A 20307-nucleotide genomic window follows, 5' to 3' on the forward strand; every position below is an offset into this window, starting at 1 on the left:
TGTTTACAGTCCGTAGATAACTCCACGTTATTCTGGATTTTACTAGTATCCAAGAGTAAGTGGATTTCGTAAATTATACTTATCTTCCAATAACAACAATTACAAATATTCTTTCTAAAAATAAAATCAAATATTCTCAGACTTCAAAAACAAATCTCCTGCTGGAACTCTTCTTCTAACACTTAGTATAAAACAAACGCTTCATTCACCGATTTTACCCAGACAACCCCAAACACCTCTTTCCTACTGCTTTTTGTCAATTTAAATGTGGAGGATTTTAAATTTATAAATTAGGAGTTGGGGAAAGATATTTGTAAATTTAAGATTGAGATACTAGATGGCAATCGAAAAGTGTGTTTGATGTCTGTTTAATAGACGCTAAGCATTTTTTTCTTTTAAATTATAGTTTAGCACCATTTAAAGTGGCGTCGGATCATAATTTATTTTTTTTATTTTTTAATTATTAATATATTATAATAAAATATTTATATTATATTAATTTAAAAATTAAATTATTTTTTAGTTTTAATATTATTTTTTAATTATTAATAATAATAAATTTAGTATTATTATGTAATTATATAACGGTCTAATAAAATTAATAAAATATATTATAAAAAAATTTATAATTAAAAAAATATAATATAAATAACATTATCAAATTAATAATATATTTATATTATATTAATTTAAAATAGTATTTATATTATATTTTTATAATAATAAATATTTTTTATAATTTTAATATATTAATATTTAATAAATTTTATTATTAATATTTAAATAAAAAATTACTGAAACTATATTTCAAAATTATAAAATTGATATTATGTTGCGATTAGATGTATAAAAATAATTCAATCATATAATATACATTTGTCCAGTGATAAATTTTTTTATTATTTTAATAAATTAATACAGTAATTCTGCAATTTAAATATGTTTAATGTTATTTCACATAAAAATAATTATCATAAAAATATTTTTAATATATAAAAATACTATAAAAATTAATAATAAAGAGACTGCACATAAAAATATTTAGAATTATAATATTATGCTTATACTGCTATTAAACCTATATAAAATCGCTTCATTGAATTAATTATTTAATTTAATTATTATTTACTTTTAATAAATTATAAATGATTTGCATAAAATATTTAAAATTATTATATTATTTTACTATTTGATGTTATAGGAGAACGAAATTGTTTATAATTTATAAAAAAAAATAAATTAATTAATTAATTTAATTGCAGAAAAAATTAATTAAATCTATTATCTTTAATAAATTATAAAGAATCAGTTTATTCCATTCAACATTTAATCACAACATAATTTTATTCTATAATTCTAAATTACAATTCAATAAAAAATAAATTAATTTTTATAATTTTAAATATTCATATTAATTAATTAATTTATTTATTTATATTTTATTAATTATTTAAATTACAGCATAATTTTATTTTATAATTCTAAATAGCAGCTCAATAAAAAATAAATTTAATTTTTATAAATTTAAATATCCATATTTATTTATTTATTTATTATTAATTATTGAAATTACAATATAATTTTATTCTATAATTCTAAATAACAGTTTAATAAAAAATAAATTTAATTTTTATAATTTTAAATATTCATATTAATTAATTAACTTATTTATCAATTTTTTATTAATTATTTAATTCAGTACTCTTATACATATATTTAATAATAGTAAATAAATTTATAATTAGTATTATTTAATTATAATATTATTATAATAATATATTAAAATTAATAAAATATAAATATTTTATTATAATATGTTAATAATTAAAAATAAAAATTTAAATCAGGGTCTACCACCGCTTTAAGGCGCCCAAACCATAATTTAAAAAAAAAAAAATACATGGCGCCGCTTAAAGTGACACCGGGTTCTGGCGCCAAATATAATTATACTTATCGATGTCATTTGACATCTCAACTCTAAATACATAAATATTTTTCTTTCAACTCCTAATTCACAAATTTAAAATTCTCCACCCTAAATTGGTAAAAAGCCCGTCGTTCCTGATTGTTTTCCTGAAAATGGACAAACTTCAACTCAGGAATTTTCTGCTCCTCAGGTTGGTTATATTATTTATTTATTTCAATAGTAATTGGTACATGTAAATGTGGTTTGTAATGACTTATGGCAGTAGATGATCATATGCAGTTGCAACAGAAAACCCGAGCAGCCAGCAGGAGTTATCAGTGATGAGGATTGAAGAAGGCCAAAGATTTGGCAGAGAAGAAGGTTAAGCAGAAGGAGAAGACGTTTTGGATGAGAGATCCCAAGACTGGAAACTGGATTCTGAGACTCATTTTGGCCAGATGGATGTTGCAGACCTGAGAGAAGTTTCTTACGGAAAAAGATAAAGTTTAAACCAATTCCACATACTTCATTTGGAATATGGAAGAGCTGCTATTTTTTCTATGCGTGTACAAGCTACAATCCAGTCTGCTTGTCCTGTCGTCTTATAATCAGCTAATAAATCTGCTGTTTTGCCTTTTCTTTGCTTGGCAGCTCTTTATTCAGATCAACCGGCACTACATTTCTTTTAAATTAACCCAGAAAATAATAATCACATTGATAGACATTTTTCTTCTATAATTGCACAAGAGAACAAATTAACTGCATAACTTTAAGCACAGGCCTACATATAATTCAATTTGATCCCCACTATATTTAAGACAAAATTTTATGCGCTGCATTCAAAATTGTCAAGGAATACCATGCATACATGTTTGTGTCATGTTTAAATCTAGATCAGTGACAAGTTTCATCACTGACTACAGATAGAGTGTAGTATGCCGAGGTCAGTAAAAAAGCAATGTCAGGTACAGAGGAGCATAATCCATGGCAGATGTTTCAGCTCCACCTTCAATGGGATGGGTACCACAAAATCAATGGGCTATAAGGCAGGTGCTATGTCTTTTTGGTCTAAAGGATAAAGACGGGCAAATGCAAAGCAAAGATTCTTTAATCGACAAGCAGATCAATGAACTGAACCCTAAACTCAAATGCTGAAGTTTTAATTATTATGCATTAATTATCCAAAACATTGTGCTGACTGTAAGTAGGGGGTTACTAATTAACCAAGTTGTTTGTATGGAATGAAATATTTCACCATATAAATAAAAGATTTGCATACCTTGTATCTTTCAGCAGCTACTTATACAAGTCTATTCGTGCTATGTACCGCCAGTGCAATATGGCATGTCCCATGATGTTAATACACTCCACTTTCGACAAGTTCATCTGCTTCGACAATTGCCATCCACTTCGTCCATAGAATATACGCAACAGAATAGGTGTTTCACTGGAAATCAAGCATGGCCAGTTCATTTGACAATCTTAATACTGTCCTATAAGGGCTTGATCCTCTGCATTTGATAGCATGGCAAAGTTAAAAGTGAGGAACAGGAGAATAAAAAAGTAAAATAAATAACTAAACAAGTGCATTCTGTTAATCAATCCTGAACTACAGCAAGAACCCATTCATCAAAAACAGAATCATGATGCAAAGACTCTATGCCAACAAGAGAATACCACCATGTTTTTTTACAATTAAGCACGGTGTTTACTGGACGATCCGTATGTTAATGAGGTGGATAAATGCATTTTTATATTCTTCATTCATCAATCAATGGACAGGAAGACAACAAAATAAGCAATGTATAGATAAAACTTTTGCTATTTTTAGACTGGGGAGCATCAAAGAGATATCAGGCGATAAAAGGAGGTGAAAAACAAATTGACTTAATTCGGATGACCAAAAGTCTGGATTAGATGATCTTTTACATAATTTGCAGTCCACTCAGGCATACTTCAATTCAACATTGAAATTATAATTGGCCAAAATAGATAAATGATCCAATTTCAGTTCCAATTGCCACATTTCATCCCAAATTTTAACATAACATCCATTAATCACTAACATAAGCAAACCATTAAAAACAATCAAATTAGCAATGACGGGGAAGAAAAAGAGAAGAAGAGAATACTCACTTTGAGCGAATCTGATGCCTTACTTGGGCTCGACTTCGAGCTCCATCATTGTCGTCGCCTCACTGTTCATAATCGCAAAGCAAGCGCCCTAATTGCAGAAAAAGTGTCGGCTAAGTCCGGCTGCTTCGTCCAGTTATTAAACTCCTCGTTTTGATACCATGGATTTTTTTTTTTTGGTTTCCACGGATAAAGGACTGAAATTGAATCCCAAAATACCTTCAATTTAAGTTTTAATTTGATTTCAATTTTGGTTAAATTTAATGGTTATTTTTTAAATGTTTTCCAAAAATTATTTTAGTTGAAAATTAAATTAAATCGCGTTAATTATTTTCAACTAAAATATCTTGATAATTTAATTTTAATTCCAAGTTAAATCAGTTTAATTATGGCTAGGAAAGTCTGCCCATATTGATTCCTCGAAACTTATTAATTATATGATACGAATTTGAAATATAATACAGGCTCTCGCATTTAACATGGTTAATTAAGGTAATTATTTTTAAAAATATTGACGAACTAAATAATAATTAATAAAATATATAGAATATTTTTTAAACTATAAAAGTATTAAATATTAAATTAAATAAATAATAAATTTCGATTGTGACATTTTTTTACACAGAAAAATCCATTAAAATTGACTAACTAAAGAAATAACTTGGCTAATTGACGAAAAGTATATATATATATATATATTTATTTTGAGGTTGGCAAATGATTCCTATTAGGCTGCCATGATATGGTTTAATTAAGTTTTTTTTTTAATAAATTTATTCACGAATAGGTCATTTTATAAAATCAAAATTTTTAATTATTCTATCAAATAAAACTTTAAATGAATCTCATATTTATTTAAAATAGATATGAGGTTGATTCCTCTATTAATATGTCCTGCCACATATTACAAAAACGTTTCTGTCCCCAACCAAAATAAAAATAAATTATTATTCAGAAATTTATTATATTTTTTCTATATCAATCATTTATATTTATATCTCTCTATTAAAAAAATATGTTGTATTTATCTTCAATTACATATAAATAAACTAACAAATTATGTTAATTCGAGTACTATGAAATTTAATAATAATTAATCTAAGAAAACTCAGAAAATATTTAACTAAAGAGACACTTTTTTTATTTGCTAGTTTACATATGTACAAAAAGCCATTCTCTTTACATATTTTTTTCCCCCAAAATTTCAGATTTTACATTTGATGAGATTATAGACGACAACAAGTCCCATGATGAGACAATGATCCATGCATGGCTCCACCACCATTGTTAAAACATCTTCACCTAACACAACTCCACTCTTCGATTCCTTTCTCTTCACCTACAAATAAAAATTAACACCCACATCACTTAAAATAATATTAATTACGTACAACACAAATAAATCTATAATTGTAGCTTAATTACCTCTGCTATGAGTTCTCCAGACTTGTCTATTATCTTGCATGTTGAGCTGCGAGTCCAGCTTTGAATCTTGTATTGCAAAGTCTGATTCTGGTCTAACCACACAACAGCCCTGCATGGTGACCCTCCTCTTAAAAGCCTGAAGCTTTTTCTTACTTGAAAACCTAGTTTTCTCTCCTCAAATTCATCACCAAAGGTTCTGTAGCCTTCCCAACAACCCAGCAACTTCAATTTCTGCACAAAGAATTGCTAACGATTAATATTAACGTGGGATGTGAGATAAGAGAATATTATACTTGTTACTTGCCTTGCGCAAGATGGTGAAGAGGACCTTGCCCCTGGAGTCCATCAGAAGAACTTGATTTCCAGACTTGCAGTTGTAGTTATCGACACGGTAAACGACATGGCCGTTTGAATCGAAAACGGTGCAGCCATTGCCACTCAGAACCAGAGACTTCATCCATATAGTGAAAGTTTCTTGTTTAGAAGTGAAGTAACAGGGAGCTGAAGAAACAGGTGCTCGTGGGTGAACCTTTGCCATGTCTGTCTCAGTTTTACTTAGTATTTTTCAACAGCTCTTTTAGTCTTAGGTTTCTGTTAAATGCTTAAATATATAGAGGGCAAGGGAAGCGGTTTATGCTCAACAATAGTATAATACAACTTGGAATTAGGCAAAGGCGAGTTAGGCTTTGACTCCATTTTTGCAAAATTACATTATTAAATAATTTTTTTTTTTAGAAAAAAAATGGATCTATTGGACCGACTTAAAAATAAGTATATAAAAGTACTAAGTTTAATTTATTTTTTAAAATTGTTGTATCTTTCATGAAAACACTAGTTTAATGCATGAAAGTTATTATATATTTGGTATGTTAATCCTTATATCTTTACAAATTTTATAATTTTTGGCATTTAATTGAGACATTTTTTTATTAATTAAAAAAAATAAAGTTATATATATATTATTAATATTATAGTTAAAATATATATACGTAAAAATTATCGATAATAAAAAGGAAAAAGAAAAATGACAAGTTGGCAAAGTGCCATATTGTATGTATGGGCGGATTACTGAAGCATTAAAAAAAGATATCATGAAGAGCAACCTGCACAAATTTTATATTTATTGTGATTGGAAATTTTATTATTATTAATTATTAGTTTATGGTATTTATATAAAATTAGATTACTCTAATCGAATCTTATCGCTTTAGTGACTCTATGTATGGCCCATTTCACATGTATCTGTTCCCAATTGTAGATTTCGTCATCTGCCCTAAACCAAATAACATCAAATTACTTTTAAATTTTAACTTAACGCTCAATTTTCATTTCTCTATTTATTATTCATTTTTAATACTCATTTCCTCACTTTTCATCCAACTTAATGGATATGTTTCAATCCAAAAATTAAAAATTAAAAATTTAAATATTTTTAATAAATATAAAAATGAAATTAAACTCTCTTATAATCCTCATTCACTTTTTTTTCTGAAAAAAAAAATGGAGTAAATGTTATTTTTTGGAAAGACAATAAATTTCATTTTTTTTCCATATTTGTTTTTAGTGCATAAGAAACACAGTCTTTCCATTTGGTACAATTCATTCATTTGAAAATAATTTAAATGAATTTTTTTAATTGAAATTTTTTTAAATTAAAAATAATTAAATTTATTTATTTTAAATAAAAATTAATTAAATTGAATTGAATTTTTGTGAAAATAAAAAGGAATAAAGTTTAAAAAATAAAAATAAAAATCAACTTCAACGGAATGATTAAAAAATAAGATTATAATGACTTAAATACATGATATGATATACAACTGGCATGATGATGGACCATTTTAGAAAGTTGATGGTTTTCATTATGGTTCGGTATATTAGGTAATTTTAAAAAAAATAAAAATATTTAAATGAATTTTTAAAAAATATATACATAAATTTTATTTAAGGTAAAAAGTTCTTTTATGTTATATTAAATAAATCATAAAATTTAAATTTGATAAAAATATATACCCTGTTGAATTAGGTTTATAAATATATAGATTATCTACGATCGAGTTTAATATGGTAATAAATACATATAAATAAATATAAAAAATTTCAAATTTAATTTTTAAATTTTTGATCTCCATTTATAAAAAAAAATACATAAATTATTTTATTTAAATGTGAAATTAAAATAATTTACAAAATAGTATTATTTTAAATTTAATTTAAAAAACCATAATAAATAAAAATTATACAATTTTAAATTAATAATTTATTAATGACATGTATGGAAACTATAACTAAAATTTTAATTTTAATTTATGGTATCTAAACGTATTATTAAATTAAAAAATAAATAAATGATTTTATAATGAATATAAGAATTGACAAAAAAAATAATTAAATTATATCATTTCAAAACTATTGATTTTGAGGGATATAGATTTAAAAAATGGGTTGGTGGCTTTTAAATTTAAGTAAAAATTGCAACAGGTCTATTGAGATGGATGCTTGGCCAAACGTGGACCTTTCATTTAATGTATTTATCTTACACTTGATCATACTTTTCAGTTTATTTTTAGATAATTATATATCTAAAATTTCCTTAATTACTTTTATTTTGGCCAATAGATTTTGATATATTACCTTATTTTCGGCTTTTTTTCTTTAAACGATTGTATTATATTTATTAATTATAATAAATTTTATTTTATCATAATCAATAGTTAATATATATTTATTATTTTTAAAATTAAATAATTCTCATTATTTATAATGATAAATATATATGAATAAATCTGAGAGTTACTGCACTTTAATTTCTTAATTTTTAATTTAAAAAAAATATTTTTTAAAAAATATTTTTTAATATTTTGGATACTCATAAAATTTAATAACAGAAAATAGTTTTCTAATTGAAGAAGAAATTAAGATATTTAAAAAAAAATATTTTTTCAAAAAATTATTTTCCACTTATTAAGATCTTAATGTATAAATTTATTAATATATTTTACTTTTTAAAATTAAAATTAAACAAAAAAAGCAATTATATCATTAAAAATATTTTCACAAAAAATATATTTCATAAAAATATTTATTAAATATAAATTATTTCTAAAACAAATGGAGCTTTAATCATATATTTATAAGAAAAATATAGTTTTTTTTTTCAATTTATGCCTGTTTTTATTATTTTTTAATATAAGATATATATTTTAGTCGATTAATTTAATATTTTTTTCATATTTGTGATAAGAGTTAGTTACACTGAAAAACATCTTCTTAAATATATTAACTAAAACTAATATAAAGTTTAATAAAATATATTTTAATTATAAAAATACTAAAAATAAATCAATAAGTAAAAAATTTAAATTATTTTTAATCGCATTTAAAATAATATAATTTTAAATTCTCAATTAAAATAGAATTTTTAATAATGATGGGAGATAAATTTATAATAAAACAAAATGTCAATAATTACAAACAGGCGAAGTGAGCTGCCAGTTAGCATTCAAATCTAAATCTAAAATTAATCAAATATTTCCTGAAAACACAAGTAAGCATGTTTTGTCTTTGGATAATAATAATTTAATTATGAGTATTTTAGTTTTTCTTTCTTCTTAATTTTCTTCACTATAACAAATCAACCCTTTTGCTTTGCTTCTCCTTCAAACCAGCATGTCTGCCAACAGCTTCCTTTTTCTTTTTCTTTTTTTTTTTTCCTTAATTTTTAAGATAATACACTATTATTTCTATATTATTATAGAAAAATACTGCTATCAATTGTGGAAATGCTTCGATTAAATTAATTATATAAAATGCATTTAATTGATTTGTTTTTTATTTATTGTCCTTTTTATTAAAAAACAAATCTCATCAGTCATGCCATTTCATTCATGGAAAATGTGTAATTATTTTTTAAAGTTAATTACTATATCATATAAATTTAAAATCTGAAAATATAATTTTAATAGGAATATGCAACATCATAAAGGAAATATTGTGATAAATTATTAATTTATTGTAATATTTACATTTTAAATAATAAATTAAATAGAAAATAATAATAAAAAATAAAAAACGCGTTTGGAGATAATTTGGGGAAAATCTGAGAAAAAAATGATTGGACACAGAAACACAATTACAAGTACACAATGGAGCTTTACAGTTGTCAAAAGTCAACAGTCAAACCAAAACCCAAACTCCTAAGAAAACCATGTCCATTTTCCACTTCCTCAGGAATACTGTTCTGAAATGACGTCGTTTTTTTAAGTCTCGAGTCCATTAAATGGTACCGTGGACGTGTGCCCACGTTATCAACGGGTCTCTTTCTCTATGCAGAAGAAAAAGTAACAAAAATTAAAAAAAAAAAAAGAGAAATTGTTTTAATTCATTAAATATACATTTTTATGTTAAAAAAATGATATACAGAGGATTATATATTATTTGATCATTCAATCACGAAGCAGAATATTATTTATTGTCTGGTGCTAGTCTATGATGGGTTTTGTGTTGTTTTTTCTTATTAAGATTTTCATATTCATATAGTTTATCTACATGGAAAAGCGTGAGAAATTCAGGATCATGAATTCATGATTGTGATCAAAGGATTGAATCATATTGGTTATCTGAAAGAATCGCTGTCTGGGTAGGCGGGCTTATGCAAAATCACCACCTACCCCTTTGTCACGGATTCATTCACTACGTGGCGCAAGTCCCTTGGAGAAGATCTTGATTTTTGATGTTATTTTTCTTGATTGCCTTTTCAAGGTAACATTTGGTTCCTCATTAGAACTTTGTACAAATGAGAATAGAGCTCTTCGTTTTCTTATAGGAAACACTCATATAGATATATATATATCTCTGGGCATTGTTTGGGATACTGGTTTTTCAATTTATTGAATTTCAGAGGTGGTTGTGAGTTGTTTCACTGAGAAAACTATGTTTTCACAGATTGAGGGGCTCTTTTATGGTTTTATACAGTTCTGAGCTTCTGGGTTCTTTCAATTGAGTGTCCCTTTGGTCTGTGTACAATTTATTTAGGGACTTGGTTCGTTGGTATATTTAGCTCTAGTGTCTGGTGAAAGGGGTTATATATCAGCATTTTTTTTTTCGCTGAGAAGTTGGAAGTCTAGTTGGAAGTTTGAGGTACCGTTGAGGTTTCTTAGAGGAGGCTGTGGTTTAGAAGATTTAATATTTGGATTGAGATAGGAAAGTTGGATCTGCTGTAGCATCGGTGACTGGCCTGTGATCATTTGAATTTTCATATTGGAGTGTGTTAGTAATAGCAGCAGCATAGGGTTTTTTGTTTCCTTTAATGTCTTTTTAAGTTTTTGTGAGCCTTTTGTTTCTTGATTGAAGCTGAAACTTTTGGAATAAGGTTTGTTAAGTGGAAAAATGAGTATAGCATGATGAACGGGCCTGTAAGGGGTGTTTGTAGATGGATTCTCCTGACAAGACATTTTCTGAGCTAGTTGGGACATTGAAATCGTGGATCCCTTGGCGATCTGAGCCACCAACAGTGTCAAGGGATTTTTGGATGCCCGATCAGAGCTGTAGAGTATGCTATGAGTGTGATTCTCAATTCACAATAATTAACCGTAGACACCATTGTCGACTTTGTGGTCGTGTTTTCTGTGCCAAGTGTACAGCCAACTCAGTTCCTGCATCATCTAGTGATCAAAGGACTCCACCGGAAGAGTGGGAAAAAATTCGGGTATGTAATTATTGTTTCAAACAATGGCAGCAGAGGATAGCTACTTTTGATAATGGAATCCAGGTTCCTAGCCTGGATCTTAGTAGTTCACCATCAGCAGCAAGTTTGGCCAGCTCTAAATCTAGTGGCACTGCTAACAGTAGTACCTTCACTCTTGGCTCGATGCCATACTCAGTTGGGCCGTATAAACGAGCTCAACAAATTGCAGTTCACAGCCCCCGTCAAACATCTGAAATGGAAACAAATTCATCAGATAAGCAAAGAGCAGTAGCATTTGGAAGGAGCAATGGCCTTGTTTCAGACATCGACTATCAATCTCCAAACCAATATGCATTTTCCATGAATAGGTTTGATAATCATCTCATGTTAAGCACTCCTATTGCAGTTATTATCTAGCATATGCATTAGAAATGCATAGCAATATAACAATCAAGTATATTTTTGTTAACTCATGTCGATTGCAGAAACTGACATACTATTTATCAACTGCTGAAAAAGTGTTCTTTATAAAAATATCGCAAAAAATGCTTATGTTTGAGGATAACATTTTGCAGTTTCAATTACAAGTGTGAATACACCTGTTACATTTAGTAGGTCCTCACCAAGCAAATAAAGAGGAAAGTGTATATATATAGGTGCAAATAAGTAGGATATTTTTGTTCATATATAATGATTGTTTATTTGATGCTCAGTTGTTGTTTTGTATCAGAAGTGATGATGATGATGATGACTATGGTGTTTTTCGCTCTGATTCTGAAATGAGGCATTTTCCGCAAAGTGAGTATTCCCAAAGTGAGTATTTTCACCAAGTTGAGTTCGATGACATAAGCAATGATGAGGGATCACATAAAGCTCATCTTGATGGAGAAAATGTTGACTCAAAAAGTTCAAGCTGCTCTCCGGTGAACCATGGTTTTGGCTCACATGATCTGGAAGGAATGACCCAGCATGGGAAAAAACAAGGGGTTGACATGGATGATGAATGTGAAGCACCTTCCTCCATGTATCCTGGGGAGAATGGCAATGCTGAACCTGTGGATTTTGAGAACAATGGACTGCTCTGGCTTCCCCCTGAACCAGAAGTTGAAGAAGATGAGAGGGAAGCTGGTTTCTTTGATGATGATGAGGACGGCGATGATGTGCATGAAGCTGGGGAATGGGGACGTTTATGCACCTCAAACAGTTTTGGAAGTGGAGAATTCCGTAGTAGAGATAAGCCAGGTGAGGAGCACAAGAAGGCTATGAAGAATGTGGTTGATGGGCATTTCAGGGCTTTGGTAGCTCAGCTATTGCAGGTTGAGAATATTCCTGTAGGCGATGAAGATGATAAAGAAAGTTGGTTGGAAATCATTACATCTCTGTCATGGGAGGCAGCTACACTGCTAAAACCAGATATGAGCAAAAGTGGAGGAATGGACCCTGGTGGATATGTGAAAGTAAAATGCATTGCTTCTGGACGCCGCTGTGAGAGGTAGTTACCACAATCATTTTCATTGTCCATGCATAATATAGTTCGTTATCTTGTTCCACATTCTCAGGCAAAAGCCCTGCAATATGAACTTTTCTTATGGTAGTAGATCATTGAGCAAGCTGTGGCATTGTTTATATAATTGTTTTTGGCATATGACTTTGGCTCAGATTTGCTGTTAAAGTTCGGTTATTGGGGAGTGGAGACATTGTTCCTGAAATAAGTTCTCTCTGCATTAAAACAACCTAAAAATATCCATAGAAAATTTTGAATTACAACAACCCTTGTACTGGTAAATATCCATAGAAAATTAATTATGTGACTAGAAGACCTGTAATGAATGGTAATTTCACAACTGTGCTCTAACTACAGTCCAGATTAGGGAACAATGCAACTTGATAATTTCACAATTATGGAGAAAACATAAGGAGATTGAAAAATCTTTTTCTTCGAGTCCTGGTAATTGCTAACACTGGACTACTGGAAACTTTAATTAGCTCCCATTGGAGGATTTTCTTTTTAAAAAAAAATCTTTTTTGTTTTTTTACTCCTATCATAAGATAGGAATTATCAAGTTGACTTTTTTGACAGATAATATAACTTATCCACATTAAGTTTATTAAAAACTGCTTTAGAGACTAAAACAGATTTTTTGCTTACCATAATGAAATTTGTTCTTTTATCTGTCTTTTGGTTGCAGTCATTCTTTCTATTGTTCTTACTTGGCTTTTTATTGTTTCTTTTCTAGTATGGTGGTCAGAGGAGTTGTTTGTAAGAAAAATGTGGCTCACCGCCGAATGACATCAAAAATAGAGAGACCTCGCTTGTTGATCCTTGGAGGGGCTCTTGAGTATCAACGGGTTTCTAACCACTTATCTAGTTTTGATACTCTGCTACAGCAGGTTGCGATTCTTTACTTTCCCAGCTTATCATTTATCACATTGTTACTAGTTACTTTTTATATCTTCAAATGCAATCATTTTCATTTTTTTGAACTTTTTCCTATCTTATCTTCTTTTTCATGGGCTCTCTCTCTTTCTCTCTTTAGGAAATGGACCATCTTAAGATGGCTGTGGCTAGGATAGATGCTCACCAACCTGATGTCCTCTTAGTAGAGAAATCAGTTTCAAGATTTGCACAGGAGTACCTTCTTGCTAAAGACATATCTCTCGTTCTCAATATCAAGAGACCACTTTTAGAGCGCATAGCCCGTTGCACTGGTGCTCAAATAGTTCCTTCAATCGATCATCTCTCTTCCCCAAAATTGGGCTACTGTGATATGTTTCATGTTGAGAAATTTTTGGAAGATCTTGGTACTGCTGGGCAGGGTGGAAAAAAACTGGTGAAGACATTGATGTTCTTGGAGGGCTGCCCAAGGCCACTGGGTTTTACTGTAAGTCCCTGAAACTTCAAATAATAGAGAATTGAAGATGATCAAATATTCAATTTCATTTTATAACAAGTAGAGAAAGTAGAAAGATGCCACTCTTGATCAAGTTTTTCAACCATATTCATATCTTTTATATCAATTCATGCTTTATCTCTGTTTGTTCATGAATTGGCTGGTTGTATGAACTCTCAACAGCAGAGTTATGCACATTGTGTAGCTATGCTCTTAATATATCATTTTGTTGATCTCGTAGACTTATTTGAAAATGATGAGCTGGATCTGATGCCAAGTTGTATTTACCTCTTCTGTTTCCATCTGTTTCAGATATTACTTAGAGGTGCTAATGGGGATGAGTTAAAGAAAGTGAAAGATGTTGTCCAATATGGAGTTTTTGCAGCATATCACCTGGCTCTGGAGACGTCTTTTCTTGCTGATGAAGGAGCATCTCTACCAGAATTCCCTCTGAAATCTCCAATAACAGTGGCACTCCCAGAGAAACCTTCAAGTATTGAGAGATCTATATCAACTGTTCCTGGTTTCACTATTCCTGCCAATGAAAAGCCTCAGGGACTGCACACAAGTAGTGAACCCCAAATATCTAACAGCGTTCCTATTGCATATAGTGACTCAACAATCAGCAGTTCTTCTATCGATCAAGTTGAAAGGCAACCACTAACTGATGGTCATAGCTCTCAATCCACAGCACTCAATTTGTCTGACTCTGGCATCAATTCAGCTGCATTTCTTTCTACTGTTCCTTCTAGAGTGAAAGACATTTCAGATTCTTACTGTACTTATGAGCAGAAAATTAAAATGGGATCTGGAGGTTCTGCAGTAGCAGAAATAACTCCTGTTAACAACAAGGTGACTGTCATGGGTGATCATCTTACAGTTAATGGCTTTGAGCATTCAGAAGGTATTATTTCAAATAATTCCCCAGACCATCTCAGTGAAGTGGTTCCTACTTTATCACACAGCTCAGAGGTATCATCTTCACAACAGGATAATAAAAGTAATCTTGAGGAGCCTGGACTTCTAAAAGAAGAATTTCCTCCATCACCTTCAGATCATCAGAGCATTTTGGTTTCTTTGTCTTCCCGTTGTGTATGGAAGGGGACTGTCTGTGAAAGGTCTCATCTTTTTCGAATTAAATACTACGGTAGCTTTGACAAACCATTGGGTCGGTTTTTGCGAGACCACTTATTCGATAATGTAAGTTCCTTTTTCTTAGATTTATTTATAGCTCTATTTATAAAATATAGGCATTGCATTTTAAAACTGACAACTAGTAATTATTTCTTAAGGGTTACACATGCAGTTCTTGTGAGATGCCATCAGAAGCGCATGTTCATTGTTACACTCATCGACAAGGCACTCTGACTATATCTGTTAAGAAGCTATCAGAAATACTCTTACCTGGTGAAAAGGATGGAAAGATCTGGATGTGGCATAGATGCCTGAGGTGCCCCCGTACCAATGGTTTTCCTCCAGCTACTCGGAGAGTAGTGATGTCTGATGCTGCTTGGGGTTTATCTTTTGGGAAATTTTTGGAGCTTAGTTTTTCAAACCATGCAGCTGCAAGCAGGGTGGCAAGTTGTGGTCATTCTTTGCATAGGGATTGTCTTCGATTCTATGGGTATTTGTCTTAATTTCTTTATTTTATTGTGCTAGAAAGCATAGCATTCATGTCACATGTATGCAATCTTAATCCTAAAGATGAATTTATGGCTCATTAGAGAACAAATATGTATATTTGAGATATCATTGGCTGGAATCCCTTGTTTTTGGATGCTTGAGTTAATGATTATGTTCAATGAAACTGATTATTAAACTCATATTTATAATTGTGTTCTTTCAACATAGATGGTGAAACTATATTGGCAGTAGTAACAAAAACCTTTCTTCTTATTCTTCTTCTTCTTCTTCTTTTTTCCTTTCACTTTAACAAACCCCTCCCTCTCTCTCTCTCTCTCTCTCTCTCTCTCTCTCTCTCTCAATCTCTTTGTCTAAATCTGAGAGTATCTCCAATTTTATTTGTGCAGATTTGGGAACATGGTTGCTTGTTTTCGTTATGCAACAATTGATGTTCTCTCCGTGTACCTTCCACCCTCAAAACTTGATTTTAACTTTGAGAACCAGGAATGGATACAGAAAGAAACAGTTGAGGTCAGTGGGCCCATTTGAATTTTTGGATATTTCATTTAATCAGTTTTCTTTTTTTTTGACAGAACTTAAATCAGTTTTCATATGGGTAGTTTTATTATCTGATGATAACAGGTTGTAAACAAAGCAGAGCTTCTATTTTCTGAAGTACTCAATGGTTTGAGTCAAATTGCAGAGAAAAGATGTGCAGCGCCACCAAACAATGGCACGAAACTACCTGAATCAAGACGCCAAATTGGAGAACTTGAAGCCATGTTAAAAAGGGAGAAGGCAGAATTCGAGGTCAGGCTTTCTTCATATAAGATATATTAGTCTTCTACTTCTAGCCCTTAATTAATAAAAGCCATATCCTACAAGCCAAGTTATATGCGTGGCCGACAATATTATTGAGACCATTTCAAACATGGATATCCATGTAGATAAATGGGAACTCCTAGCTAGGTAGCCTTTAGTCCACAATCTTTTTATGTAAGTCTTCAAGTTATTAGGATGAATTAAAATTTACTTGCTAATGCTCTTTAAATCATTATGGAAGCTATGCATTTGACTATATTTTACAGTATGCTAGGCAATAACTTGTTACTTATCTGATTTAGCTACAAGTTTCCTTGTGTCTAAAATGACTGTAAATAGTATCCTTCTCTCTGAGCACATTCGGATTCTTGGTCAACATACTTTATTAGCTAGTAATTTTGCAAGCTGGATAAGATCTTCTTAATCTACAGCAGGGGCCATATCATAACATCATACTTATGATAATCTTAATGTGCCTTATTTCACATCAATGGAACTACTATAATTATTCTTGGGTATGTTTGGTAGGATACGATCAAAACTGTGGGAAATTGTATGATTATTTTCCATTACTTTTGGTTGCACCCAAAAAATCTAATTAATGTACGTGTAATCAATTACACTTTGTTTATACTTTGTCTATTAATGCTTTCACATATGTAAATGCTATCATGATTATTTATTTGTTTTATGTTTTTTTCTAACTCAATGAATCTACTAAGTAAATGCCTATTTGCATTGCAACTAATAGAAAAAAAAAACAAAAAACAATTACTAGACAGGACTAGTAGTTGAGTGCTCCTTTTGGTTTGGATCTTGCCTGGGTTCAAGCTCCCAAGCTCTTTGATGTTGGGGAAATCTGAAAGGGTCTTGCACTTTCTTAGTTTACTTGCTATATTTTTGACCATTTGATGTGTAAGTTCCAATTGTTATCTTTTTGTTTTAGGAGTTACTCCAAAAAGTTTTGAACACAGAAGCAAAAAAAGGTCAGCCTGTTATTGACGTTTTTGAGATCAACAAATTGCGGCGGCAGTTGCTTTTTCAATCTTACATGTGGGACCACCGCCTAGTTTATGCAGCCAGTTTAGATAACAGTCTTCAGGATGATTTGAATTGGTCAAGTTCCAGACCTGTGGAAAAACCCATAGCTAATACCGAGCAGCTCAATGAGATGGATGTGAATGACAAGCCAGGAAAGGGTTTTAATAGCTATGACTCTCTCCCTGTCGATACAACATTACTTAAAATCCCTGGTCAACAAGTAGGACTTAGCAGTAATCCTGACCAGTCTGACACAGCCCATGAAACAGATAAGAGTCAAGGTTCTAATCACGGAAAGGAAGACCAATCTGAGGTTTCAGTTGTCATTCCCATCAGTGATCAACCCAGTGGCCTGGAATTTAGTGGAAATGTTCTCAGGACCCTTTCTGAGGGACAGGTTCCTGTAATGTCCGATTTATCTGATACCCTTGATGCTGCATGGACAGGAGAGAATCTCCTAGGAATTGGAATTTCAAAGGATGATGCCAATGTACTTTCTGATTCAGCTATGGCAGATTTCTCAACCACATCTACATTGCCGGAAGGGTTGGATTTGTACAATCGAGTGGAAGACCAAAATGGGCCCAAAGTCAGTTATTCACCTTCACATGCATTGTCCACCAAAGGCTCTGATAATATGGAAGATTCTGTAAGCTACTTAAGAATGCCCTTCTTAAACTTTTATCGCACGATGAACAAGAATTTTGTGGCAAACACCGAGAAGCTTGATATAGGGGGCGAGTATAATCCAGTCTATGTTTCATCCTTTAGGCAGTTGGAACTCCAGGGTGGGGCTAGGCTCCTTCTGCCTGTGGGTGTGAATGACTCTGTCATTCCTGTATATGATGATGAGCCTACGAGCATTGTATCTTATGCACTACTATCGCCAAAGTATCATGGCCAACTGACTGATGATGGGGATGTAAGTTCTTCCTTATCTGACCCCATGACTTCTCACTCTTTCCACAGTGTTGATGAAGTCACCATGGATCCTCACAGAAGCCATGGGTCTACAGAAGAGAGTATCTTGTCCATACATGGATCTCGTAGCCCTTTGCTTTCAGACCCACTCTTTCACACAAAAGCTATGCATGCCAGAATTTCTTTTGGAGATGAAGGCCCACAGGGTAAGGTGAAATATTCTGTGACTTGTTACTGTGCGAAACGGTTTGAAGCATTGAGAAGGATATGTTGCCCATCTGAGCTTGATTTTATAAGGTCTCTCAGTCGTTGTAAGAAGTGGGGAGCTCAAGGTGGCAAGAGTAATGTCTTTTTTGCGAAGACCTTGGATGATCGGTTTATCATTAAACAAGTCACTAAGACAGAATTGGAGTCATTTATAAAATTTGCTCCTGAATATTTCAAGTACCTCTCTGATTCAATTAGCTCCAGAAGTCCAACATGCTTGGCAAAAATTTTGGGGATCTATCAGGTACTTTCTCTGCAAATCCCAAATAGAAAACTATTGTAAATTATCCTAGTCATGAGTTTAATCTTACAGCTTTTGATACCAATTCATTGAACTTGTCGATACAAAATATTATATACTTGGCTGGCATTTATTGACATAGAAATTATGGTAAATTACCTTAGTCATTATCTTTCAGCTTTCCTTGGCCACTCATTAAACTTGTCCATACAAAAAGCTATATACTTGCCTGGAATTTATCGAGTCAATCATTGCCTTTTTGTTGGAAGGTTGCATCAAAGCATTTGAAAGGTGGGAAAGAATCAAAAATGGATGTTTTGATCATGGAGAATCTTCTGTTCGGAAGGAACGTGACCCGCCTTTATGATCTTAAAGGATCTTCCAGATCACGATATAATCCTGATTCTAGTGGGAGCAACAAAGTTCTGTTAGATCAGAACTTGATTGAAGCAATGCCAACTTCTCCTATTTTTGTTGGAAACAAGGCAAAGCGGTTGCTGGAGAGAGCTGTCTGGAATGATACTTCTTTTCTTGCAGTAAGTATCAAACTCTGTGTTAAGAGTATACGGTTTGAGAGGATGGGTGGTTGTAAAACATCTGAAATACCTATTTGTGCAGCTTGTCCAGCGTTAAAATGAATTCATTTTCAAAAAGTTAATTGTTTTATGCTTGTGCTGATGCAGTCTATTGATGTGATGGATTACTCATTGTTGGTTGGGGTGGATGAAGAGAAAAATGAATTAGTTCTTGGAATCATTGATTTCATGAGACAATACACGTGGGACAAACACCTGGAAACATGGGTGAAAGCTTCAGGCATACTTGGTGGGCCACGAAACTCATCCCCAACTGTTATTTCGCCAAAGCAATACAAAAAAAGGTTCAGGAAAGCAATGACTGCATATTTTCTGATGGTCCCAGATCAGTGGTCACCTCCCACTATCATTCCAAGTAAATCCCAGTCAGATTTGTGTGAAGAGAACTCACAAGGCGGAACTGCAGTTGAATGATACTGGGAGTCTGTAAGCTTGTACATTGCATATGCACTTTGGGACAATTAGTCCCACATGATTTTTCCCATGTTCATATATTTTCCTTGTATTCCTATTCTTTTTTTTTTCAGAATATAGGAATTATATTTGTATGTTAAAGAAAGAAAAGTTCATAATTATTTGTTAGGGAAGCAGAAGAAGGCTGTTGAAGCCGCAGGAATTTCAGGAAGAGGTATTAATTTGGACGACCACTCCATGAAATATCCGTGCAATGTATTTATGCATCTATATACAATTGCAGTGTCTGAATTTCGAGCGAATTTTATGTTTGATATTTTAGTTCTTAGATTGTGAGATTC

General features: G+C 31.3%; 2 protein-coding genes and 1 long non-coding RNA gene across 4 annotated transcripts; 1 reads left to right on the forward strand and 2 right to left on the reverse strand.

The window, feature by feature from the left end:
- Positions 1-2644: 2644 nt before the first annotated feature.
- Positions 2645-4211, reverse strand: LOC110613049. Its single transcript, XR_006350387.1, has 2 exons — positions 4043-4211; positions 2645-3417 (listed from the first exon to the last, which is right to left on the reverse strand). It is a non-coding gene; the product is annotated as an uncharacterized LOC110613049 (long non-coding RNA).
- A 946-nt stretch (positions 4212-5157) lies between these two features.
- On the reverse strand, positions 5158-6026 carry LOC110612718 (protein LURP-one-related 3). Its single transcript, XM_021753488.2, has 3 exons — positions 5769-6026; positions 5465-5695; positions 5158-5378 (listed from the first exon to the last, which is right to left on the reverse strand). The coding sequence occupies exons 1-3, from the start codon at positions 6000-6002 to the stop codon at positions 5244-5246; spliced, it is 600 nt and encodes a 199-aa protein (XP_021609180.1). The 5' UTR covers positions 6003-6026; the 3' UTR covers positions 5158-5243.
- Positions 6027-9906: 3880 nt separating this feature from the next.
- On the forward strand, positions 9907-20294 carry LOC110613497 (1-phosphatidylinositol-3-phosphate 5-kinase FAB1B). Of its 2 annotated transcripts, none has more exons than XM_021754656.2 (11): positions 9907-11518; positions 11884-12642; positions 13388-13541; positions 13688-14032; positions 14354-15241; positions 15334-15665; positions 16072-16195; positions 16307-16474; positions 17433-18959; positions 19226-19492; positions 19640-20294. In XM_021754656.2, the coding sequence occupies exons 1-11, from the start codon at positions 10896-10898 to the stop codon at positions 19964-19966; spliced, it is 5514 nt and encodes a 1837-aa protein (XP_021610348.1). In that variant the 5' UTR covers positions 9907-10895; the 3' UTR covers positions 19967-20294. The 2 variants fall into 2 exon arrangements, with proteins under 2 accessions (XP_021610348.1, XP_021610346.1); XM_021754654.2 differs by having other exon boundaries at positions 9908-11518; positions 11881-12642.
- The last annotated feature ends 13 nt before the right edge of the window (positions 20295-20307 follow it).

This window comes from Manihot esculenta, chromosome 4 (assembly GCF_001659605.2).
Source record: "Manihot esculenta cultivar AM560-2 chromosome 4, M.esculenta_v8, whole genome shotgun sequence".
Taxonomy (NCBI): domain Eukaryota; kingdom Viridiplantae; phylum Streptophyta; class Magnoliopsida; order Malpighiales; family Euphorbiaceae; genus Manihot; species Manihot esculenta.

Coding starts and splice junctions, on each gene's coding strand:
- LOC110613497 (XM_021754654.2), top strand. CDS start 10,896: ATGGATTCTCCTGACAAGACATTTTCTGAGCTAGTTGGGACATTGAAA. Junction 13,542..13,687: donor TTGATACTCTGCTACAGCAG/GTTGCGATTCTT, acceptor TTCTCTCTTTAG/GAAATGGACCATCTTAAGAT. Junction 19,493..19,639: donor ATGATACTTCTTTTCTTGCA/GTAAGTATCAAA, acceptor GTGCTGATGCAG/TCTATTGATGTGATGGATTA.
- LOC110612718 (XM_021753488.2), bottom strand. CDS start 6,002: ATGGCAAAGGTTCACCCACGAGCACCTGTTTCTTCAGCTCCCTGTTAC. Junction 5,696..5,768: donor TCTTCACCATCTTGCGCAAG/GCAAGTAACAAG, acceptor TTCTTTGTGCAG/AAATTGAAGTTGCTGGGTTG. Junction 5,379..5,464: donor CTGGAGAACTCATAGCAGAG/GTAATTAAGCTA, acceptor TTTTATTTGTAG/GTGAAGAGAAAGGAATCGAA.